At 46.7% G+C, this 20,842-nt stretch overlaps 1 protein-coding gene across 4 annotated transcripts in view; it reads right to left on the reverse strand.

Annotated features, from left to right (window-relative positions):
- Window positions 1–13,035: 13,035 nt before the first annotated feature.
- The window catches only part of ZBTB40 (zinc finger and BTB domain containing 40), a 267,262-nt gene continuing 259,455 nt past the window's right edge, over window positions 13,036–20,842 (reverse strand). For all 4 annotated transcript variants that reach the window (XM_078642855.1, XM_078642854.1, XM_078642857.1 and 1 more), the window contains exon 18: window positions 13,036–17,099. In XM_078642855.1, coding sequence (XP_078498981.1) covers window positions 16,905–17,099 — 195 coding nt within the window. In that variant the 3' untranslated portion in view covers window positions 13,036–16,904. The remainder of the gene's footprint in view (window positions 17,100–20,842) is intronic.

Below are 20,842 nucleotides of genomic sequence, written 5' to 3' on the forward strand. Positions count from 1 at the left end.
TTGTTCTTGTTTACCGAACTACTTATTTCTGAAATGCTATTCACTGGTTATGGATATCGGTTTCATAGTCAGAGGTGACTCTAAAATGAGTTGCCAGTCCATCATCACTTCCATCGATTCATTAATTTAAAATGCTGTAGCTTGAGATACTTCCTTTTTGCTATAGACCTTGTTGGGTTTAGCACTCCTTATTTGAAAAATTATATACAGCAGGGCTCTCTCAAATGCTTGATCGAATTCTGTGCAATTGTTCAATTTCATATACCAGACATCGGGACTAAGGTTTACCGAGTCCTTTGTGCTTGCCAACTTCCATCCTTTTTTCCCAGGGGGGGACACAGATTTCTGATCTGAATTGAGTCAAGACATAAAGCCCACAGATAGACTTCCTTGTTAATTTCAAAATAATTTCTGTGAAGGTTAAAAGCTTAAATAGCTAAGTTCAGTGGAAAAGAAATCCTTACCGCTTAACAGCTACGAAAACTACCATAGTCTTTATCCAGGAAACACATTTGTCCATTGCAAAATCCCAAAAGCTCAAATGAAAAAAGGTCGAAAATGTAATCTATGCTACAAGAAAGGAGGATTGGTGATACTTATTCATACAAATCTGATTACCTGTATCTATAAAGCCTGAACCAGAGGGCAGATATACATTTGCCAAATAGGCCTTTCAGACCTCTAAGATAATACTGGGGTTGATCTATGCTCCCAAAACCAATATGTCCACTTTCTTTGCTGAGGTGAATAGGATCTTGGTGACCTCGGGCTGTAGTAACATCATTATGGGTGGAGACTGGACTAATATTGAAGATAATCGACAGATCAGAACGTGCTCTGATAGAAGTCAGAAAATGACAAAGGTCGACTGCAGGACATGATTTCAGACCACCCCCTCCAGTATCCATGGCGCTTTCTCAACCTCTAGCAAAAAAGACTATACATTTCAGTCTTGTGTGCATGGGACAGATACGAGGATTCATTTTTTTTTATTATCACCCCAGATGCTTCCAGGGCTGGTGGGAGGCTGGATTCTGACATCTCGTACTAATAACCTACACAACTTAAAATATTCCTCAGGATTATCTACCTGGCCCACAGTCTTGGCGGATGCCAGGGTGGAAATTGTGGACCCTCACGAAAGAAACTAAATACCAATCTCAAAGATTACTTTGAACTTAATGGCTCCTCTGGAGGCGCTAGGTGGCGCCAAACCAAGATGGCCGCACTGGAGTGAGGCTCCCGCCCGACCTGGCACTATTCATTATCCTATAGTATCCTGATCGGTAATATTGGACCGACACCCTCTAAACTAGCTCCGTTGCAGCGTCCTGCATTCAACGGTGTAAAATTTGCTTGTGTTACGCAGCGGCTTGCCTGGAGAGACGCCGGCGATCTGTGAGCGGGAGGAGGTGACGCTGCGTAGGAGGCTGCCGGCTGGATCTGCTGACTGGGACAGACCGGGGATCTGAGGCCTCTCCAACAACGCCGGTGGACAGTGACCTGCGGTCTGGGCCCTGGTCCCCCCCTCCCCTCCAGTGACCGACCTTGAAAAACACTGCGGAGGAGACCCCGGTGTGTGGTGCCGGCGTAGGACACGACTGACGGTTTTCCTTTTGGCCGAGGGCAGCGCTGTCCGTTTCTGGCACCTGGGAGCAGCGGAGCAGACAGACGGTGAGGAGGTGCGGGCTGCGCGCTGCTTCTTTCACGGAGGAGGGACCGGACCGTTGGGGCGAGTGGCGCTGCAGTGGCACCTATGGACGCAGAAGGGGTGAGAGCAGTCACGTTTCATGCTGCATTAACTCCCGGTGGGCGGCCCGGCCTAGGGAATCTCGCGTCCACACCCTGCTAAAACACCGCATCGCCCCCATTAAGACTGCGGAACCTGCATCAGCTTGGCCGGAGCTGTGGAGGAGACTTGCTCAACGAACTTAGCCCCTCGTCCCCCAGTCACACGCTCCTACGTTTGGCCTGGTCCCGCGCTGCAAAACCATTGAAGGCGCGAAACTCTCTGGCCTAGCCGGAGCACCCGCAGGCCCTCGTGTCGCCGCCAACTGTGTACAGGCCTTGTGCCCCTGAGGTGACAGAGACCAATCTACCACGCTGAATCGGTTCCCAGCCTGGGAAGCGCCGGACCCCCCCCCCCTCCAGAGAGGTCCAGTGAACATTGACCGGTCAGCCCTAACGCCTTCTGTCCCTGTGCTGGGGGATATCCTCTGGAAGACAAAATAGACGGGAGAGAGGCTCCATAGCACGCTGGTCACCCCTATAACAAGCCCCAGCAGACTGCTGCTAGCGAGTGCCTGCCGGCACCTACCATATACCCATCTCCTCTACCTGGAATACTGGCGGCCTCTTCACTGGCGGCGGCCCGGACTCCGAGATGCGACATGGGGCGCAACGATGCCAGGCAATCCAAGATTCCGTTTGAATCTAAAAAACCTGCAAAAGGGATGCCGGATGCGGAGGGGAGTCCCGCTGCGCCAACCCCCCAAGACGATGATTGGAAGACGCTCCTACTTGGCATGAAGCAGAGTCTATCGACCATTGACGCCAAGATTGACACCATTAACACCCGTATGGATAGTGTCGTGACGAGACTGGAACAGCATGACACCCGTATCAAAGAGGCAGAGGACAGGATCTCTACGCTGGAAGACGGGGCGACGTCGACCACCAAGCAAGTTTCGCAAATGGATAAACTGCTCAAGGTAATTGCGGATAAAAATGAAGATTTAGAAGCGAGGTCCAGGCGCAACAACATCCGCGTCCTGGGCCTTGCAGAAACAACGAACACTGGCAAACTGGAGATCTTCATGGAAAAACTGGTGGTGGAACTGTTCGGGAAAGACTCCTTCTCCCCACACCTAATAGTGGAACGGGCACATCGTTCGCTTGCTGCGCCTCCTCCTCTTGGCTGCCCCCGCGCCCTATCATCGCCCGCTTCCTGAATAACAGGGACAGAGATGCAGTTCTTCGACGCGCAAGGGAGCTGGGCACAGTAACCTATGGCAACGCAACGCTGTCCTTCTTTCCTGATTTTACCCCCTCAGTACAAGATGCAAGACGCAAATTCGCCGCAGTTAAAAAGAAACTACAAACCCATGAAATCCCATATGCCATGCTTTATCCGGCGAAGCTAAAGATCACTCATCGTGGCACTCCCCACTTCTTCACCAACCCGCAACAGGTGGAAGACTTTCTCAAGCAGCAAAGGAAGGAAAGACTCCGAGAAGAGAGAGAGGAGCGTCGGTCCAGGTCACAATCTCCATTATCCCAACAAGACTGATCAAGACAGCCCTGTACTCATCGAAGTACCACCGCCGGTAGCAACCCTCTGCTGGACTAGATGCAACACTCTCTGGTGTGGTACCACTGCAGATTTTATCTGTTACCGATCTACAACATTGTCAAGTGCCGGATCACCCACCTCCGTCCCACGGCCGAAGTCTGGGCCTTGTCCCGGATGCCAGTGGGTGCAAGTAAGGAGGTGGTGGGCAGGTCTGGCGCCTCTTAGACTACGCCTCCAATGGGCAATCCCCATAACACCTTCCCCCTTCTGGGGTCAGGGTTACTGTAGTTCTGATGTTGATTTTGGTCCTATTTGAAATGTGGGAGGGGGGAGGGTTTCTGAATGCTCGGCAAGTTGGGGAAGCCGGAGTGGGAGGGTGGAACGTCAGCACTGCCTCAGAGATTATCAGTCCACTTGAAACTCTAGTGGGAGGCGGTCCTTTCAGTGTTGCGGGGTGGATGTTAATCCGATCAGTTGGGGTTACCGGAGGGAGGAATAGATTGGGAGGTCGACTAGTTCCTTACAATGTTTTTGGCCTATTGAAGGTGAGCCCCGGGAGGGGGAGGCCCCTGGGCGGGGGGCTGGGTAATGTCCTAAGTTGTCATTCTGCAATTACTTGTTCGATGCTTGTTGCCACACCTACTGGCTCAGTTTATATGTCATTGCGGGGATGGGGGACGTAACAGATTCGCCACCTGGGCTACAGCTCCAGGTATTGTCATGGAATGTGCGAGGGCTCAATAACCCTAGAAAGAAAAGGCAGATTTTGGGGTACCTGGACAGACATGGAGTGGCTATAGCTCTTCTGCAGGAGTCTCATCTCATGCCGAATGGGACCCCCCTATTCGCATCCAAATGGGCCTCGTGCAGAGTCTTTTCGTCTTTCTCCAGTTATGCGAGAGGGGTCACGATCCTTGTGCGTAGAGGGGTGGGCTTTACCCCAGCAGGCACGGACATGGACAGTGGGGGGAGATACTGCATTGTCTGGGGGAAACTGTACTCTCACACAGTGATTATTGCATGCTATTACGGCCCGAACACAGATGACCCGTCTACACTGCTCACGATGTGGGGCAAAATTCAAACTCTGGGCATAGCTCATGTAATACTTGGGGGGGACTTCAACACAGCCGTAAAGCCTGTTCTCGACAGATCACACCCGCAATCGGCACATTACACAAACACCCAACGCTCCTTACTGGGCATATTGGAAATCACCGTTTAGTTGACGCCTGGAGACATACGCACCCCGCCACGCGCCAAGGTACTCACTACTCTGCAGTTCACTCTACCTGGGCACGCATAGACTACATTTTCCTTACGGCAGGCCTCACACCCTGGGTAATTAACACCATGCACCTGGCCCGTACTTTTTCAGACCACTCGCCTGTCCTCCTTACTCTGCGCGTCCCCCATGAAGTCTCCCCTTATTTAAGCTGGCGCCTCAACCCCGCACACCTTGCAGACTCCGCCTTTAAGTCAGAACTGGAGCTGGACATTCAAGACTTCTTTGACCGCAATATTGACTCTGTTAGCAGCCTAACTACTGTTTGGGAGGCTTTCAAAGTCACCGTTAGGGGATGGTGTATTTCCAAGGGAGGGGGTGTACTCAAATCCCTGCGGGGAGAGCTCCGCAAGTTGGAGTCCGAGATACGCACAATTGAGAGGGATGTAGCTTGCGGCACGGAGGAATACGGGAAACGGGCTCAGCTCAGGGAAAAGATCAGTGAGTATTCGGAAGCGGCGGAAAGAGAATGTAAATTCAGAGGAAAACCCTACATGGTGCGAATATATGGGGAGGGAGACAGGCCGGGAAAGGCCCTAGCCTCGGCTGTAAAACCCCCTAGACATAGTGGTTATGTAACTTCCCTGTGCGACGAACACCAGGTGCCTCAGAGGGACTTACCTGGACAGCTCCGGGTGCTTACGAACCACTACAGGGCGCTGTACTCCTCACAAAGGCGAGAGCCCCTGGTGCTCCATACATACCTTGCAGATACGGCTATCGCATGGTTGGGCCCGACGCAACAGAAATTCTTACACCTTGAGCTTGAGCTCGATGAGATAAAGGACGCCATTATGTCCATGAAATCGGGCAAATCCCCAGGATCAGACGGGCTGCCGATAGATTTCTATAAAACTTACATCCACATACTTGCCCCCATATTGAAGCAGGTATATTACTCAGCTCTCGAGGAAGGAACACTGCCCGACAGTATGAGAGAAGCATTGATAGTGTCGCTGCTTAAGCCAGGTAAACCCCCGGAGCTATGTGACTCCTACAGACCCCTGTCGCTTTTAAATACTGACGTTAAAATACTGGCTAAAGTACTCGCGACTCGCCTGAATCTTCTAATGGAAAGGCTGGTCCTCCCAGATCAGGCTGGGTTTGTCCCGAATCGTGCGACTTCGCACAATCTTCGTACCCTACAGGCGGTCATGCAAGATATAAATCCCAACTGTGAGGCAGCAGCAATATTTTTAGATGCTACCAAAGCATTCGATTCCCTGGAATGGGACTACCTCTTGGAGTTACTGGAAAGGATGGGTACTCCATTCAGCTTTTTGGATTGGATCAAACTACTGTACACCAAACCACGAGCTTCGGTACTCCTAAACGGGTCCCGCTCCGCACCATTCGAGATACACAGAGGAACCCGTCAGGGTTGCCCATTATCTCCAGTATTGTTTGCGATAGCAATCGAACCCCTAGCGGCCAAGCTTCGCCAGCATCATAACCATAGGTCCCTGATTTACCCGGAACGACAGCTGCTCATCTCCTTATACGCGGATGATATGACCTTATACGTACATAAACCGCGAGATAACCTCAATCCCCTACTGCGCGAAATTACCAAGTTTGGAGCGATAGCGGGGGTACAAATCAATTGGTCCAAATCAGCCTTGTTTCCCCTCACTGATAACACTCCCCAGTTCCCCCTTGACTTCCCGCTCGAATGGGCACAAGATGAGATAAAATACCTGGGGGTCATCGTGACTAGGAACCGGGATGCACTGATCAGGGCGAACTACGGTACGGTCCTAGATAAATTAGCGGACAGCATAACGAAATGGATTCATCTGCCGTTGTCCATGGCAGGGCGAGTTTCCATGATCAAAATGGTCATTCTTCCTAAGCTGCTTTACCTATTCACCAATATTCCCTATAGTCCAGGCCCGCATTTCTTTAAGGCGCTGGAGTCCCAGCTCTCCAGACTTATATGGGGGGGGAAGCAAGCCCGGCTAAAACTGGCGACGCTAATGTTACCTTACCACCAAGGCGGCTTTGAAGTGCCGAACTTCCGATTGTACTACGATTGCGCACAGGGCCATTTCGCATCCTACTGGCTTCACCCCCCGCCATTCATGGCGCACCTCGCTGTGGAGGACGGATATATGAGGCCAGAAAAACCGTCGGGGTACCTTTATACGGAGGTTAGTGTAACAGATCGGGACCCGTCCACGGTAGACTGTACAGTGCGGGCATGGCGCAGGATTGCGGAGCGTATGGAGGTGACCCTTATGTATTCCCCCAGAATGATTCTGGCACATGACCCTAGAGTGAGTATTGCCCGAGAAGAAATAGGCCGTAAACTGCTCTCCAAACTGGCCCTTTGCAAGTGGGGTGGTTTATACGTAAACGGCCAGTTCCGTACACAGGCTCAATTTTTCGGGGAACAAACGCCCTCTATTATGGACACATTCCTATACACGCGACTTCGACAGAATATCAAATCTGTCACACTGGAGTTCCCGGACGAGCCAGAAACCTTCGCACCCCTGCATGCACTGCTACAACAGGACACCCCGAAACACGTTGTTTCTATGCTCTACAAGCACACGTATGCTTCCTCCGCTCCCCCAGAACTGCGTGCCAGAAAAGACTGGGCCGCGGACCTAGATCCTCCCCTTACTGACGAACAATGGGAAGACAGCTGCTCACATACAGTATCGGTGACGGGAAATGCCCGCCTTAGATTGATCCACTATAAATGTCTCCACCGCCTCTATTACACCCCCGCCAAGCTCTACCGATTTGGTCTTCAAGAGGACGATAGATGCGCCAGATGTAGACAAGCGGGAGCTGACTTTATGCACTTAGCGTGGTCATGCCCAGAGGTCGCGCTGTACTGGACGCAGGTGACCGAGGCCATGTCCACAATGATAGGGATGGAATTAGACACCTGTCCCAAGGTTGCACTGCTGGGGCTACCCGCTGCAGCAAATAACAGATTCCGGAAATTTACCGCAATGGGCTTTCTACTTGCGAAGCGCCATGTGGCGTGCAGATGGGGCCGAGGTCGTGCCCCCAAATTCAAATTATGGCTGGCAACAATGTCAACCTGGCAAGACCAGCTACACAGTTATGCCGATATGCTGCCACACAAATCGCGACCCAAGGACCTATGGGGCCCGCTCGCCGCCTATCTACTCCGCGCCCAGTCTACTGCTGAAGCGAGTATTGAAGACCAGGAGGAAACTGGGCACGTTGGGCAGTCTGGCGGACTGCACGAAGGTTCCCCTCAGGTGTGAGGACAAGACACTGCGCTCCTGCCACTCGCCTGCTAGAGGGTGCCTAGCTGGGATTTGTTGCCTACAATGCTCCTCTACGCGCGATTCCTAGAGCCACCGGGGGGGATGTATGGGGTAGCCCTCAGTCCATTCCTGGGGTACATGACTGTTGGTGCTGTGAACCACTAGCGGAGTGATTTGGCCCGGCAAATCTCCCCCCTCCTCCCCCCCTCCCTCATCCTCCCTCCACTTCCCTCCCCCCCTCCCCTTTCCCCCCCCCTCCTGTCCTCCCCCGCGCATTCACATGTCTTGGCATTTAGGGGGAACATCGCCCCCATAGCAGGGGACAGGCACAGGCTATACACGTGGCCCCCCCCCCCTCCGCGCCCCCTCCCCCGGCGGGACGCACATGACTGACCGTTCACCAAGGTATGCAACCACACGCACACTCACTCTACTGCTCAGAGTCACATCACATCGGACATGGAGTCCGGTGAACCTCATTACCACACACCCCCGATGGGGAACTCACTAGGAAATGGGACTGACCTCCTGGGTACTGTTACGAGTTGTTGTTAAAGTTTAAAGTGCAACGAAAAGTTAAAATTAGACCTCACGAAAGTGCGAATTGACATTGACAGTTAGGTTGCTTGCAGTACTACGCTTTAATCTACAGCTTTATATAACAATTATCGCGGCCGGCCCAAGTGGGTTGTAGGCGACAAGCTGTGTAAGTAACTGGCATTGTGCCCAAGGTCCGGACTCATGCTCGAACTAAGTACTATTGCTGCCGGCCTGACACGTTGGGTTGTAGGCACAAAAGCGGTGTTTTACCTCTGTAATTACAATAAAGGTCTTAAAAAAAAAAAAAAACTTAATGGCTCCTCTGTAGATGCAACATAGATCCATAGAAAAGCAGCGTCAACTTGAAAACTATGTACAAGTATTGACTAAGCAATATAGGACCAGTCTGTCTGCAGAGGCTTTGTAGATTTTTATGTCAATGCTCTCTTCACACTCTGTGGTGGATAAAGAGTTATATGGCTATGTTTAAACAAATGATAGAGGTGAAAAGGCAGGCCGGCAGACTCCTGGCCCAACAGCTAAAACAGATGGGCTCGTCATGCATTATACTAGCTCGCAGAGCCAACGAAGATAAGCTGGTTATGCGTCCGTCTCGGATCCAGGTTGATTTCAAGAGATTCTATAAAGATCTCTGCTCATCGAAGGACACTGGTGAACACTCAATGTCCGATCAATTGGAGGGGATGATACAGAGGATTAAATATTCTGAAGCAATTATGTTCATGCCAGCAGGCAAAGACATGGGAGATAACTGCTTTCCCACCACATTTTATGGCGAAATGTGAAAGTGGCCCGAATACTATGTACATTTTGTGGGCAAAAATAATGATACATTACCAGACTCAGACTACCAGTCTATTGAGAGGGGTACAAGACGGAGGTGTCCACTGCCACAGCTCTTATTTTTACTGGCCACCCCTGAACCGGAAACAAGCATCCTGGGACCCTTTTCGGGGTAACACCTCTCATCAGCCAGGCTAGCTTGAATCCAGTGGCAAAGTGAGCTAAAGAATGATGATGGATTCAACCCAGATCTGTGCCTGGGGGCGAGTGTCTGAAAAGTTTCAGCGCTCTGTCCATCATCTCCTTGTGTTTGCTTTGGTCACCCTAAGTTGGCAGGGTATGCCCAGACGTGGGTCCCTTGCTCACTTTGCCACTGGACTCAAGCTAGCCTGGCTGATGAGGGGTGTTACCCCGAAACCGGTCCCAGGATGCTTGTTTCCGGTCCAGGGAAGACATGGCTTGGCAGTTCGGACTGGACTGTTCCCATGAGGCACAGGGTCAAGACTGATTCACATATAGCTCTGTCTGAACAGGGGTGGCGAAGTGAGCTAAAGAATGATGATCGATTCAACCCAGATCTGTGACTGGGGCTGAGTGTCTGAAAAGTTTCAGCGCTCCGTCCATCATCTGTGTTTGCACAGAAAATAGATTGTCATATGATTTTGTTGGGCAGGGTGGTCAGCATGCAGCCTAGATCATTTAGACCATGTCTTGGTCACTGTAAGATGGAAACCCTTTCAAGAACTCCAACTTGAATTCCAAGCGGATGGAAGACCGAAATTGAGATGTTTACAACTAAAGCACTGATTACGCTCCAAACTTCTGGCATTTTCACTCACTCACTACCACAGTATTATGTTCTCATTTACCCCCAGAGATGGAGTGATTCTAGAAGGTCATTTCTGGTCTGTATAATGTTCTAATTGAAGAAGTACATTTGAAGCATCTATGCCTACTCCTCCTGGGCAAGAGCCACGGAGACAAAACTCAATAAGCAATTCTCAGAGGAAGACGGGGATGTCCTACTAGAGACTCATAGCAAAGGGCTTTGAGAAGCACAATCAAAATGTTGCTGTTTTTAGATGCTACATGATTGCCACTTTTCTAATCTCTTCAACTCATTGATCTGGTGGCGATGTGAGAACACAGAGGGAGATATGCTGCCGCATTTGCGGTCCTGTGCATCTTTATAACACTTCTGTCAAGAGAATCTCAGGTGATATTTTAGACTTCTCCCCTGCACTGGTCTTCCTACACGATATGCCTGACCTCCAGACTTAACTTGACTTATAAAAAGACGCACAGACACAACATTGGCCGTAGCAAAAGTGAGGATCGTGTGAAAATGGAAGCAAGGTTACCACCCATGCTGACTGGTTGCAAGTTATGGCATCTGCTGCCTTTCATGAGGGTTTCCTTTATCGACTAGCTGAACAAAAATAGTTGTATGACTATCTGGACCCCTTTTCTGTCACTCCTGTTGTGATATCTGGTTCCTAACTTCCTACTATGCCTCAGGTGTACTCTCCAATAAGACTGGAACTATACTCACTATTTTCATAATAGTTTACTGGGTTTAGTGAATAAATCCCACTGCCTCCTAACCAGAGGTCTTCGTTACACCTCTTATTAGAGAATGCAGGCTTCATTTCAATAACTCTCTCACTTTGAAATTATGTGTGGTACTATTTTGTACAAGGTTTTATACTATGTTATGTTAATTTGTTTATGTTATGTTAATTTTGTTTAAATAGCGAATGGCTGCCCCAGCAACAGGGCGTCCCAGCGCTTGCAGGCATACCAGCTGGTGGAGCGCAGCAGGGTGAACGGCGGAGTAAGAAAATTAAAGGCAGCCGGTGTGCTGACCTCCCTAAACGGAGGCGAACAGCCAGGTTTTAATTTGTTTCTGAATGAGCCAGTGGTCTTGTGTGGCGCGTGCCTCAAGGGGGATGGAATTCCAAAGAGCTGGGGCCATGGACTTAAAGGACCGGCCACCTGCTCTGCTCTGCTCTTGCGTATCCTAATGGTGCGGGCAAGGTGGAGGTTTGCAGAGCGTAAGGCACGTGTGGGAACGTAGAAAGTGCAGAGTCCCTGCAGTATTTGGGGGCCCTGGCCATGTAGGATTTTGTGGGTTAGACAGAGGGTTTTAAATTGATTTTTTTGTTTCACGGGCAGCCAATGCAACCGGCGTAAGAGATGTGAGGTGTGACATTGTTTAGGTAGGGCAAAGAGAGTGCGGGCAGCTGCGTTTTGAGCCCTTTGAAGTCTTTTAGTGACCGTCTTGTTGGTTCCAAGCATTAGTCCATTACAATAGTCCAGGTGGGATAGGACCAGGGAATGGACTATTACTTGACGGGTGGGTGGCTCGAAGAAGCCCAAGATGGGTTTGAGGGTGCGTAGGCGGCCGAAGCAGGTGCCAGCAACCTTTTTTGCGTGCGACTCAAAAGATATTGAGTTGTCCATTAGGACCCCCAAATTCCTGACTACCTCCTTAGGTATCGGGGGGAGCCCATTGTCGGGGGCCACCACTGACAGTCCCACTTCTGTGAGTCACGGCCAATCAGGAGCACCTCCGTTTTGGAGGAATCAAGTTGGAGATAATTCTCCGTCATCCAGTTTGAGATGGCCAGGACGTCTTCCTGGAATTTTACCTGGTCCAACACAGTGTTATTAGAGAAGGTAAAAATAAGCTGCGTGTCGTCCGCATACGAGATCATTTTGATCTTTCGTTCCTTGGCCAGGAGGACCATGGGGCGGACGTACAGGTTAAACAGCGTGGGGCTGAGAGCAGAACCCTGAGGAACGCCGCAATTTGGAGGGAACTTGCTAGATGAATAGGGTGGAGCATGAATCTGGAAGGAGCGGTCGGATAGGGATTACGCTAACCAAGCCAGAGCCCCGCCGCTGACCCCAATCTCCCCAAGACGTTTGAGCAAAATCTCGTGGGAGACCGTGTCGAACGCCGCGCTCAGGTCACGCAGAATCAGTGCTGAGGTGTTCCCTTGGTCTTGGGAGGCCCTCAGTTGTTCAGTGACTACCAGGAGGGCGGACTCCAGCTATACTTAGCCCGGAAGCCGTTTTGTGACTCATCTAGGATCCCATTAGCTTCCAGGTATCTGGTCTGGGTGGAGTTCACATGTGCTTCCATCACCTTGGCCAGGTACGGCAGAAGGGAAATGGGTCTGAAGTTTTCAGGGAGGGAAGGATCCAGAGTGGGCTTCTTCAACAGAGGGATAACTTTGGCATGTTTCCATGACCTGGGGATTATAGATGACTGGAGTGATCTGTTGATCAATTCCTGTCCCTCATACAGAATGGAGTCCTGGAATTGCCTAAAGGTGTCAGGTTTAACAGGGTCATCGGGTGACCCCGAATTCACCTTTGTAGCCAAGAGTTCGAGATCTTTATGGGCCAGGGATGGGAGGGTTTGTAGGGAGTGAGGGGGGTCAAGTGAACAGGAGGGTTGGCCAGAAATCGAGGTAGTCCTACACCAATGATCACATGATCTTCATTGTTCATTGTATTGGACATAGGTTCTGGTATAATTCGTTCCTTGTTCCTTTTTTCTGGAAGTGCATCTGTGATGTTCCTGACATACTAATAAAAAAATAATGAAGAGTCATATCAAAAGAAGAAAGTCAGCTACCATTTTTCCTAAAATGCAATTGCCGACGTTCTAAATAGAAATCGAGAATTAATTTCTCTAAATATTGAACTCAAAGGCATGGTTTTTCTTCTATGAAAGTGAACATATCCATAGCATATTTTTTTCTGTGAAACACATGTGGTCTAATGTCTGGACAAAATACAGCACCTTTAGAAACATGCACTGTTTGCGAAAATAGACAAGAAACAATTTGAGATTTCAGTAAATCAAAAATATATTTTTCACATAAAAATGTCACTTTGATTTTTATTTTCAGCTTGATGTATATAGCTTTTCCATTATTTCAAACTCTAAGAAACTAATTCAACATTATAATGCATGATTAGACATTGGTAATGATCCTTCTGTCATACTCTCCATACAACATTTCTTCCGACAATCGTCTGCTTTCCTCTATGCTTTTCTACAATTCTTGTATCCATTTTCATTTTCTTCTTTTGAATACCAGTTGTTGGATAACAATACTGAGTACAATTAATAAAAGGGTGCGTTTGTGAAATAAGTTTTAACAGTGCCTCTCCTGGGTCATTCCATAAGGTAACTTTTTTGGTAAGCAAAGAATGTAGACAGGGTTTGCCAAAGCCAGAAATGTGTGTTATCAAATTGAATTGAAAATGTTGTTTCCATTTAACTCAACATTTCTAGAAAAAAACTACGCCTTGAAGTACAATAGGTATCCCACAATAGTTATCGTACCTCACAGTCAGTTGTTACTGAGAGCTTTTGTCAACCCGAGGGTGGCAAGCGGCTGTTATTGATTACTCCTAATGCTCCGAAAGCTGAGAAACTAATAGTGGATAATGTTGGAAATATCCAGAGATGTGACTGCCAACTGTGATAATTTCAGAAAACATGTCAGTTCTCAGCTACAACCTCATACTTTGTCGCTTCTACAAGGACATTCAGAAGCACTTGTGTATAAAGATCAAAAGTGCTAGCCTTAAAGGTGGAAATAAATTGCAGAAATCAAAAGTGCTTCATTGTTTTCTTAGCTTTCACGGTGTAACCAGTAATTCATTAAAACCAAATTACACAGCATGTAATCAATTAAGGGTCAAAATAATCTTTGTCAAATTTTTCTCGAGGATCTGCGCCTTTCTTTAAAAAAAAACTACAGAAATGCAGTGGGGCCTATGGCCAAGAATTCAGCATTACCATGTATGTCTCTTAACACTAGCACGTCAATGTATAAGCACTCATGGCTTCAATATATTGCACAAAATAAATTAATAGTGTAGTATTAGCTTAAGTCCTGGAGTGGTCGGGATTGCTTAAAGGAGTTGATGGGTTTCTTCCTAACAAATCTTTAGGGTCATTTTAGATTGCAACTTGTTAATAAAATAACATGCAATGGCTATGTATTCTGTTATTCATAAACCTATTAGACAGGCTTGAGAGAGCTGATATCGGGACAAGAGCACCAATCGTGGCAGATTTATTTTCATATATGTAACGTTGATTTTTGTGTCCATTATACAATTCAGTTGCACATATAGTGATATAGCAGAAGCCGGGTAAAGGCCGAGCCTATTCGAAGTTCTCTCTCTTTCGGCTGCTTGTACAATCAGTGGCTTCCCAGAAAGTTCAAGCAACAGTTCACAGACTACGCAAGTAAGCTTTTTGGTAAAAGTCTGGCATTTAGAAACAGGCATTTGGTACATTTTCTTTCTAATCCTTCACTCGTTAAAAAACAATAATGGCCAGTATATCTATATAGAATGCATTCTCACCCGAAATCATGCTGTATCAAAATCTTTTGAACAAAGCTGATTTTTAATTTTTTTAAAATTGTTTTCCTTAAAGCTTTCCGTAACCAAGGTGTTATTTTTTGTTGAAAAGCGAAGTCAAACTCCAAGTAAGAAAATGTTGTTCCCCACTTTAGGGCCATCGATATTGTGAACGGACTACAAGGCATCTCTTTGAGCCCTCAAAATAAGTACCAATCGGGGGTCAACCACAGCTTTTTAATTCTTCAATTCAGTTTGCCTTTTTTATGCTGATCATCAAATGAAAGTGTATCACCTTATACTGATGCCTTCTTTGTAAGACAGTATGAGCAATTGCAGCTTGATAATCTGCCATTTTCCCTTAATGTTAAAAGGAAGGGCTAGAAAGAATGGCGGTACACCTCAGATGGTGCGCCACAGAAATGTTGAAATTGGTTATCGCCATCACACTCAAATAACAAATTATCAATGTACTAGCCTTTCTAGAACATAAGTACCACATCCCCACAGCGTGAGTGATTCTCGTATTAAAAACACTTATTTCTGTTGTCTAGTATCTAGTTTGTCTTTAATTACTTTTCATATGTAGCAGTGAAATTGCACTTACAAGATGCCTTTGCCATACTATCTGTGGTACCGACACATTTCTGACTTACACCGTCTCTCACTCTTTACTTTAGGTCTCTGGGTCCCCTTCTATAACTTTCTTGCTTTCACCTCGTCTCTTCTGCTATAACCTTCGGTGCTGCCAACTAAGCATGAAGATTGACTCTTCAGAATGCATTACTGCTTCGTCAGATAGCATGATATGATGGCTTTGGGACAGATTATTGTAATCACAAGTCTCCCCCATCATCACCTCTCCTCTTACCCCTCCTTTCTTACCCCTTGCAGTAGGATAAGTACTTTGAAACCAACCAGTATATGTAGACACACACCTCCCCCCCCACACACACAAATGATATTTCACTATAAATCTGCAAAGTCTAGGGTTATTTCTTCACACATGCTAAAGCTCACACTGGGCTTTTAAGAAAGTTTAAAGGTGGTACAATGATAGCCACAAATAAAGATTGGGACTTGATCCTGATTCGCACCACCACCAGGGAAAAGAAGTGTTGTCAAAACCACTTTTTAGTTTCCTGTTGTATAGCATGTCACTGAAGGCTTTGTGCAGTGTGCCACTGCTTACAGCACTTGCACTGTAGATGGGCATGTTCTGCATGAACATAGCATTGAAAAGTTAAATGCAACTTTAAAGTACTACTGCGTGTCACTGTAGCCTTGAAGAGAAACATTCAATTTCTATGCAGTAAAAGCCAAAGGGAAGAGGACTATTGGTGCTTTGTAAAAGACAGCAATGAACATTCACCTGGTTTTGGATGGTTTTAGAGTATTCCACGACCCAATAATATATTTTTCTCTGCATGGATTTTCGGATTCACTACCTTCTTAAGGGAAAGTCAACAAGCAAACTGGGGAAAATATCACTAGTGTAAACCCAAAAAAAGAGAAATAAATAGAAGACTGGGGAGTGCGAAAACAATTAATGGAGTGCTCAATTGGCACCTCAGGTCAAAGCAAAATGTTCCGGCGATGAAAAAATATGTTAAGGATGGTTCGTTCAGGTAACAAAAATTCATTGTAATCACTTAAAAGGCGTTCCCTACAACCTTGTGTAAAAAAATGCACTCCCATATTTTTTTTTATGTTTACCACTTTGCCGCGACTTTTCTTCCCAGTTTATCTTGGTTTCCCACTTCATGTCCACTGTTACATTCCAATTCACCGTTTCCTTGTACACTCATGGTTCAAACTTTCCAGCGTAATATGCGATTTGAGCAAATTGCATATCATCCTAAGCGTTTAAGAACGCTTCTGATCATTTGTATTTCCATTTTCAATGGAATTAGCTCAGATTGTATCAAATTCACAGCTCCAGAAGGCGTTCAATGCGTACCGGCTGCTCCTTTGCCTATTATCACTTGCACTTATATTGGCCTGTTTCTTCATTTGCAATCCACCTTCATTTAGCGTCCCTTTGGTAACTGGTTGGTGAAGTTTCAGTGACAACAAGCACATGCAACCATACACAATGTAAGTCGTACTCTTTCATCAATTAGGTTAGTGGTTTTAAATATTGGTGCAAGCATAACGTAAAACTGAAAAAATCCACTGTTCAACACAAGCATCCATGGAACGTTGTCTTTAAATGCTGGGAGCAGGGTTTCTGTTCAAGAAATGTTTTAGGCCACTGTAAGCAAAGAAAACTGTGGACTCAAGTACTGAGACAACTTCCACATACTGAGGTCTTAGGAATTGTAGTATGCTCCAACCATCACTTGGTTTCCCCACAGATTAGGGTGACTGAGCCATCTAGCAAATCGTTCATGCTGACAGCCACAATCTTTGAGCCATTCTCGTTTTCTTGAGAACCTGGTACCGAAACAATAAGATGTGGTGCAGTCATCTGAGACTCCTCCACGGAGACCACTTGCTCAGAAGATTCTAAATCGTCCGTCGTATGAATCACCTGAAAAATAATGAGAACAAGACAGGCTGTAATTAAAATTACACATTTCAAACAACGTGCACTGTATTCTTTAAAACAAACAGTACTAAAGACATTTCTGTAAGACTTTGCATCAGAAAGCAGACATTGGTAGATAGATCACTGTGCATTTGTATTCCTGTTGAAGTACAGCTATTTCTCACCAAAGAAACTGGCACTATATTGAAATGGACAGACCTGGGTCATGATTATGAGGGAGTCAAAAATATGGGTGTGGCAAAACAGAACGCTTTAGGCCAGTGTCCTTGCACCTAAATCCAGCTACATCAAATTATTATGTCTGGAATAGGGAACAACAGATACATCTGGTTTCTTGAGTAAAAATCAATATGGAGATCCCCAGTTTAGCCACAATAACTAGCTATTCCAGTTACCACTGATGGAGCATGATTATTTAAGAATGATTTGGCATGGTCAAATCCTGCTCATTATTGTCTGAATTACTAACCGCAGTTAAAAGAAAACCATGAATAACATTGTGTCTCGTTAAACACAGAGTTCTAAAACTGCGTCGTAAAAGCATGCAAAAGGGTCACAAACTGGTGAAGCCGAGAGATTTATGACAGAGAGAGATTCTAATTAATGTGTCAAAATAATATGGTGATGAATAATAATACAGTGATACGGTTTTAGTAAATATGATTCAAGAAGATTTCACTATTTGAAATGTGTTAACTATTTTTTCATAAATGTGGATCAGAAACTGCGAAAAGAAATAGTTGTATTGGATTATTATGCGTTTATGTTTTCTTCAAGAGTTTTAAAGTGAACACGTTTTTTGGTTTTCCAGGTAGGCATAACAAATGTATTGTGTTTTTTCCCTACAACAGGCTTTAGAGAAATGTATTTTGTCTTTCATTGTTTCCTTCAAAATAAGAATAAAATGCTGACATAGTTTGCTTTGGTTACAAATATAATCACTGAAGTTTCCTTCTTACAGTTTGAATATCCTCTCTCTCTATGAATATTTGTGTCAACTTTGTTGCAAGCCAACTCGGAAGCAAGAGTATGGACATGTTGAGTTGCAAATGTATTTGCTACTTCCGAGGTGAAATGAATATTGTACTTTCTTTGAAAATGAGAAACAGAGAACAAGTGTATTACGTGTAGGTTCCGGATGATTTGGGCTGGAGAATGATCATTCCACGATCACACCATGGAACTCAACCAACAGAATTATGAAAACTGTACAAGAAGTTACATTTGTGGGCTGGAGATGTGAACATTTCGAGGTATGAAAACTTCATGGGGAAAAGTATATAAGCAGCTATTTCCTTGCAATTCTTGGGAGTGACATGCTGTCGGTCCAGACTCTGACTTTCCTGTACTGAACTCACCTGATTTTCCCCTGCACTACCTTGGTTGGTGAAGTTAAGCAGGCTAAACCTTTCGGTTGAAGGGTTGACTATTCAGACTACTGCACACTCTGCATTAGTTCATCCTTACATTTCAGTTATCTAAAACTGAATTTTGGTTTGTATTAGCTGTAAAATTGTGTACTGTAATTGCATGTTTTTTTCTCTCCATCTCTCTCCTCACGCCGGTTACATATATTGCTAAAGTACTCCCTCCTCGATAACCAGACTCCCAAAGTGCTGCAAAATATCAAATTTAATGGCAGAAAACGAAGCGTTTCGGAATTCTCCTTCTTCACGGTCAAATAATCCAATCACAGTTTGCGATATTGAATATGCTACTTACCAGTATGCATCTGTTCTTGGCATGTAGGGCTGCTAACATTCATATCTGTTGCATTAGATCGCCGCCGCCTAGTGTTGGGTCCGGATGATCGCACATTGTTGTCCTGGAAGAGTCTTCGAAGTATCCTGAGATAGGTGGCTCCTCCCCTGGACTACAGTGCGCATGGGCATCGGCTCCATCCCCAGATTGTTTTTAGCCATTGTGGCAGAGATGGAGTGTAAAGTGTAAAGGATGTCCATGCTAATGATTGAATGCAAGAGTATGTCTGCAGCTGCGACAGGCACCGGGGAGGAGGGTGGGCGATATGAATGTTAGCAGCCCTACATGCCAAGAACAGATGCATACTGGTAAGTAGCATATTCAGTTCGAGGCATGTGGGCTGCTAAATTCATATCTGTTGCATTGAATACATAGCAGTCCCTCCATTAGCGGCGGTTGCCCGTGCCAGCTGCAGAAACCTGAAAAAGTGTCTTGAGAACAGCCTGCCCAACAGCTGCCTGCTGTTTGGAATGCACATCAACACAGTAGTGTTTTGTAAAGGTATGTGGTGTAACCCATGTGGCTGCTCTACAAATGTCCTCTAAAGGAATGTTCCCCAGGAAAGCCATGGATGCCCCCAATTTGCGTGTGGAGTGCGCCCTTGGGGGTATTGTTAAGGTGCGTTTAGCCTTTTGATAGCAGATCTGAATGCACTTAACAATCCATCTGGCTAGTCCTGCTTTGGAAATAGGGTTGCCCTTGTGCTGTGGCGAGAAGGCAACAAAAAGTTGTTTTGTTTTTCTAAAGGGTTGTGTCCTGTCAATATAGTACATCAACGCCCTTCTAACATCCAAAGTATGGAGCATTCTTTCCGCCACCGTTTGTGGGTTTTGGAAGAATGCAGGCAAGTCAATAGTTTGGTTGAGATGAAACTGTGACACCACCTTCGGAAGGAATTTAGGGTTAGTACGTAGTACCACCCTATTTGGATGAATTTGTATGAATGGCTCTTGTATTGTGAGCGCTTGCAGCTCACTAACACGTCTCAGTGACGTAATAGCAATAAGGAAAGCCACTTTCCATGTTAGGAACTGGAGTTCACACGAGTGTAGTGGCTCAAAAGGTGGTCCCATCAGCCTGGTGAGGACCACATTGAGGTTCCACACAGGAGCTGGCGGTGTCCTTGGGGGAATGACTCGTTTCAGACCTTCTAGGAAAGCCTTAATGGCAGGCACTCTGAAGACAGAGAGATGTTGCCGGTTCTGAAGGTAAGCTGCTATGGCGGATAGATGTATCCGAATGGAAGTGTAGGCTAGATTGCACTTGTAAAGATGTAACAGATAGCAAATGATGTTAGGGATAGATGCATCTAGCGGGTTTATGTTATTGGCTGTACAGTGAAGAACAAAACGCTTCCATTTAGCAGCATAGCATGCTCTGGTAGTCGGCTTCCTTGCCTCCTTGATGATGTCCATGCATTCTGGAGGTAGGTGAAGGTAGCCAAACTCTAGGACTGCAGGAGCCAGATCGCCAGGTTGAGCTGTTGCGGATCTGGATGCTGAATGTCTCCATGGTTCTGCGTCAAAAGCCTGGGCGTTAGGCGCAGCCTTTGATGCGGCACCACCGAGAGCTCCAGAAACGTGGTGTACCATGCTTGGTGTGCCCACGTTGGAGCAACTAGGATGAGTGTCATCGAGTGCTGCTTTAGTTTTCTCGCCACCAGCGGTATCAGAGGGGCTGGTGGAAAAGCGTACGCAAATTTGCCTGACCAGTTCATCCATATCGCATTCCCCTGCGATTGTGGGTGAGGGAACCTGGCGGCAAAGTGTTGGCATTTTGCGTTTTCGTTTGTGGCAAACAGGTCTATCTCCGGATGACCCCACTGCTGGAAGTACGGGCGGAGTACTGATGGGTGTAACTCCCACTCGTGAATTTGATGGCTGTATCTGCTGAGCAGATCCGCCATCTGATTGTCCTTGCCCGGGAGGTGTTCTGCCATGAGGAAAATGTTCCTCTGAATGGCC

The sequence above is a fragment of the Lissotriton helveticus genome, chromosome 5_1 (genome assembly GCF_964261635.1).
Source record: "Lissotriton helveticus chromosome 5_1, aLisHel1.1, whole genome shotgun sequence".
NCBI lineage: Eukaryota > Metazoa > Chordata > Amphibia > Caudata > Salamandridae > Lissotriton > Lissotriton helveticus.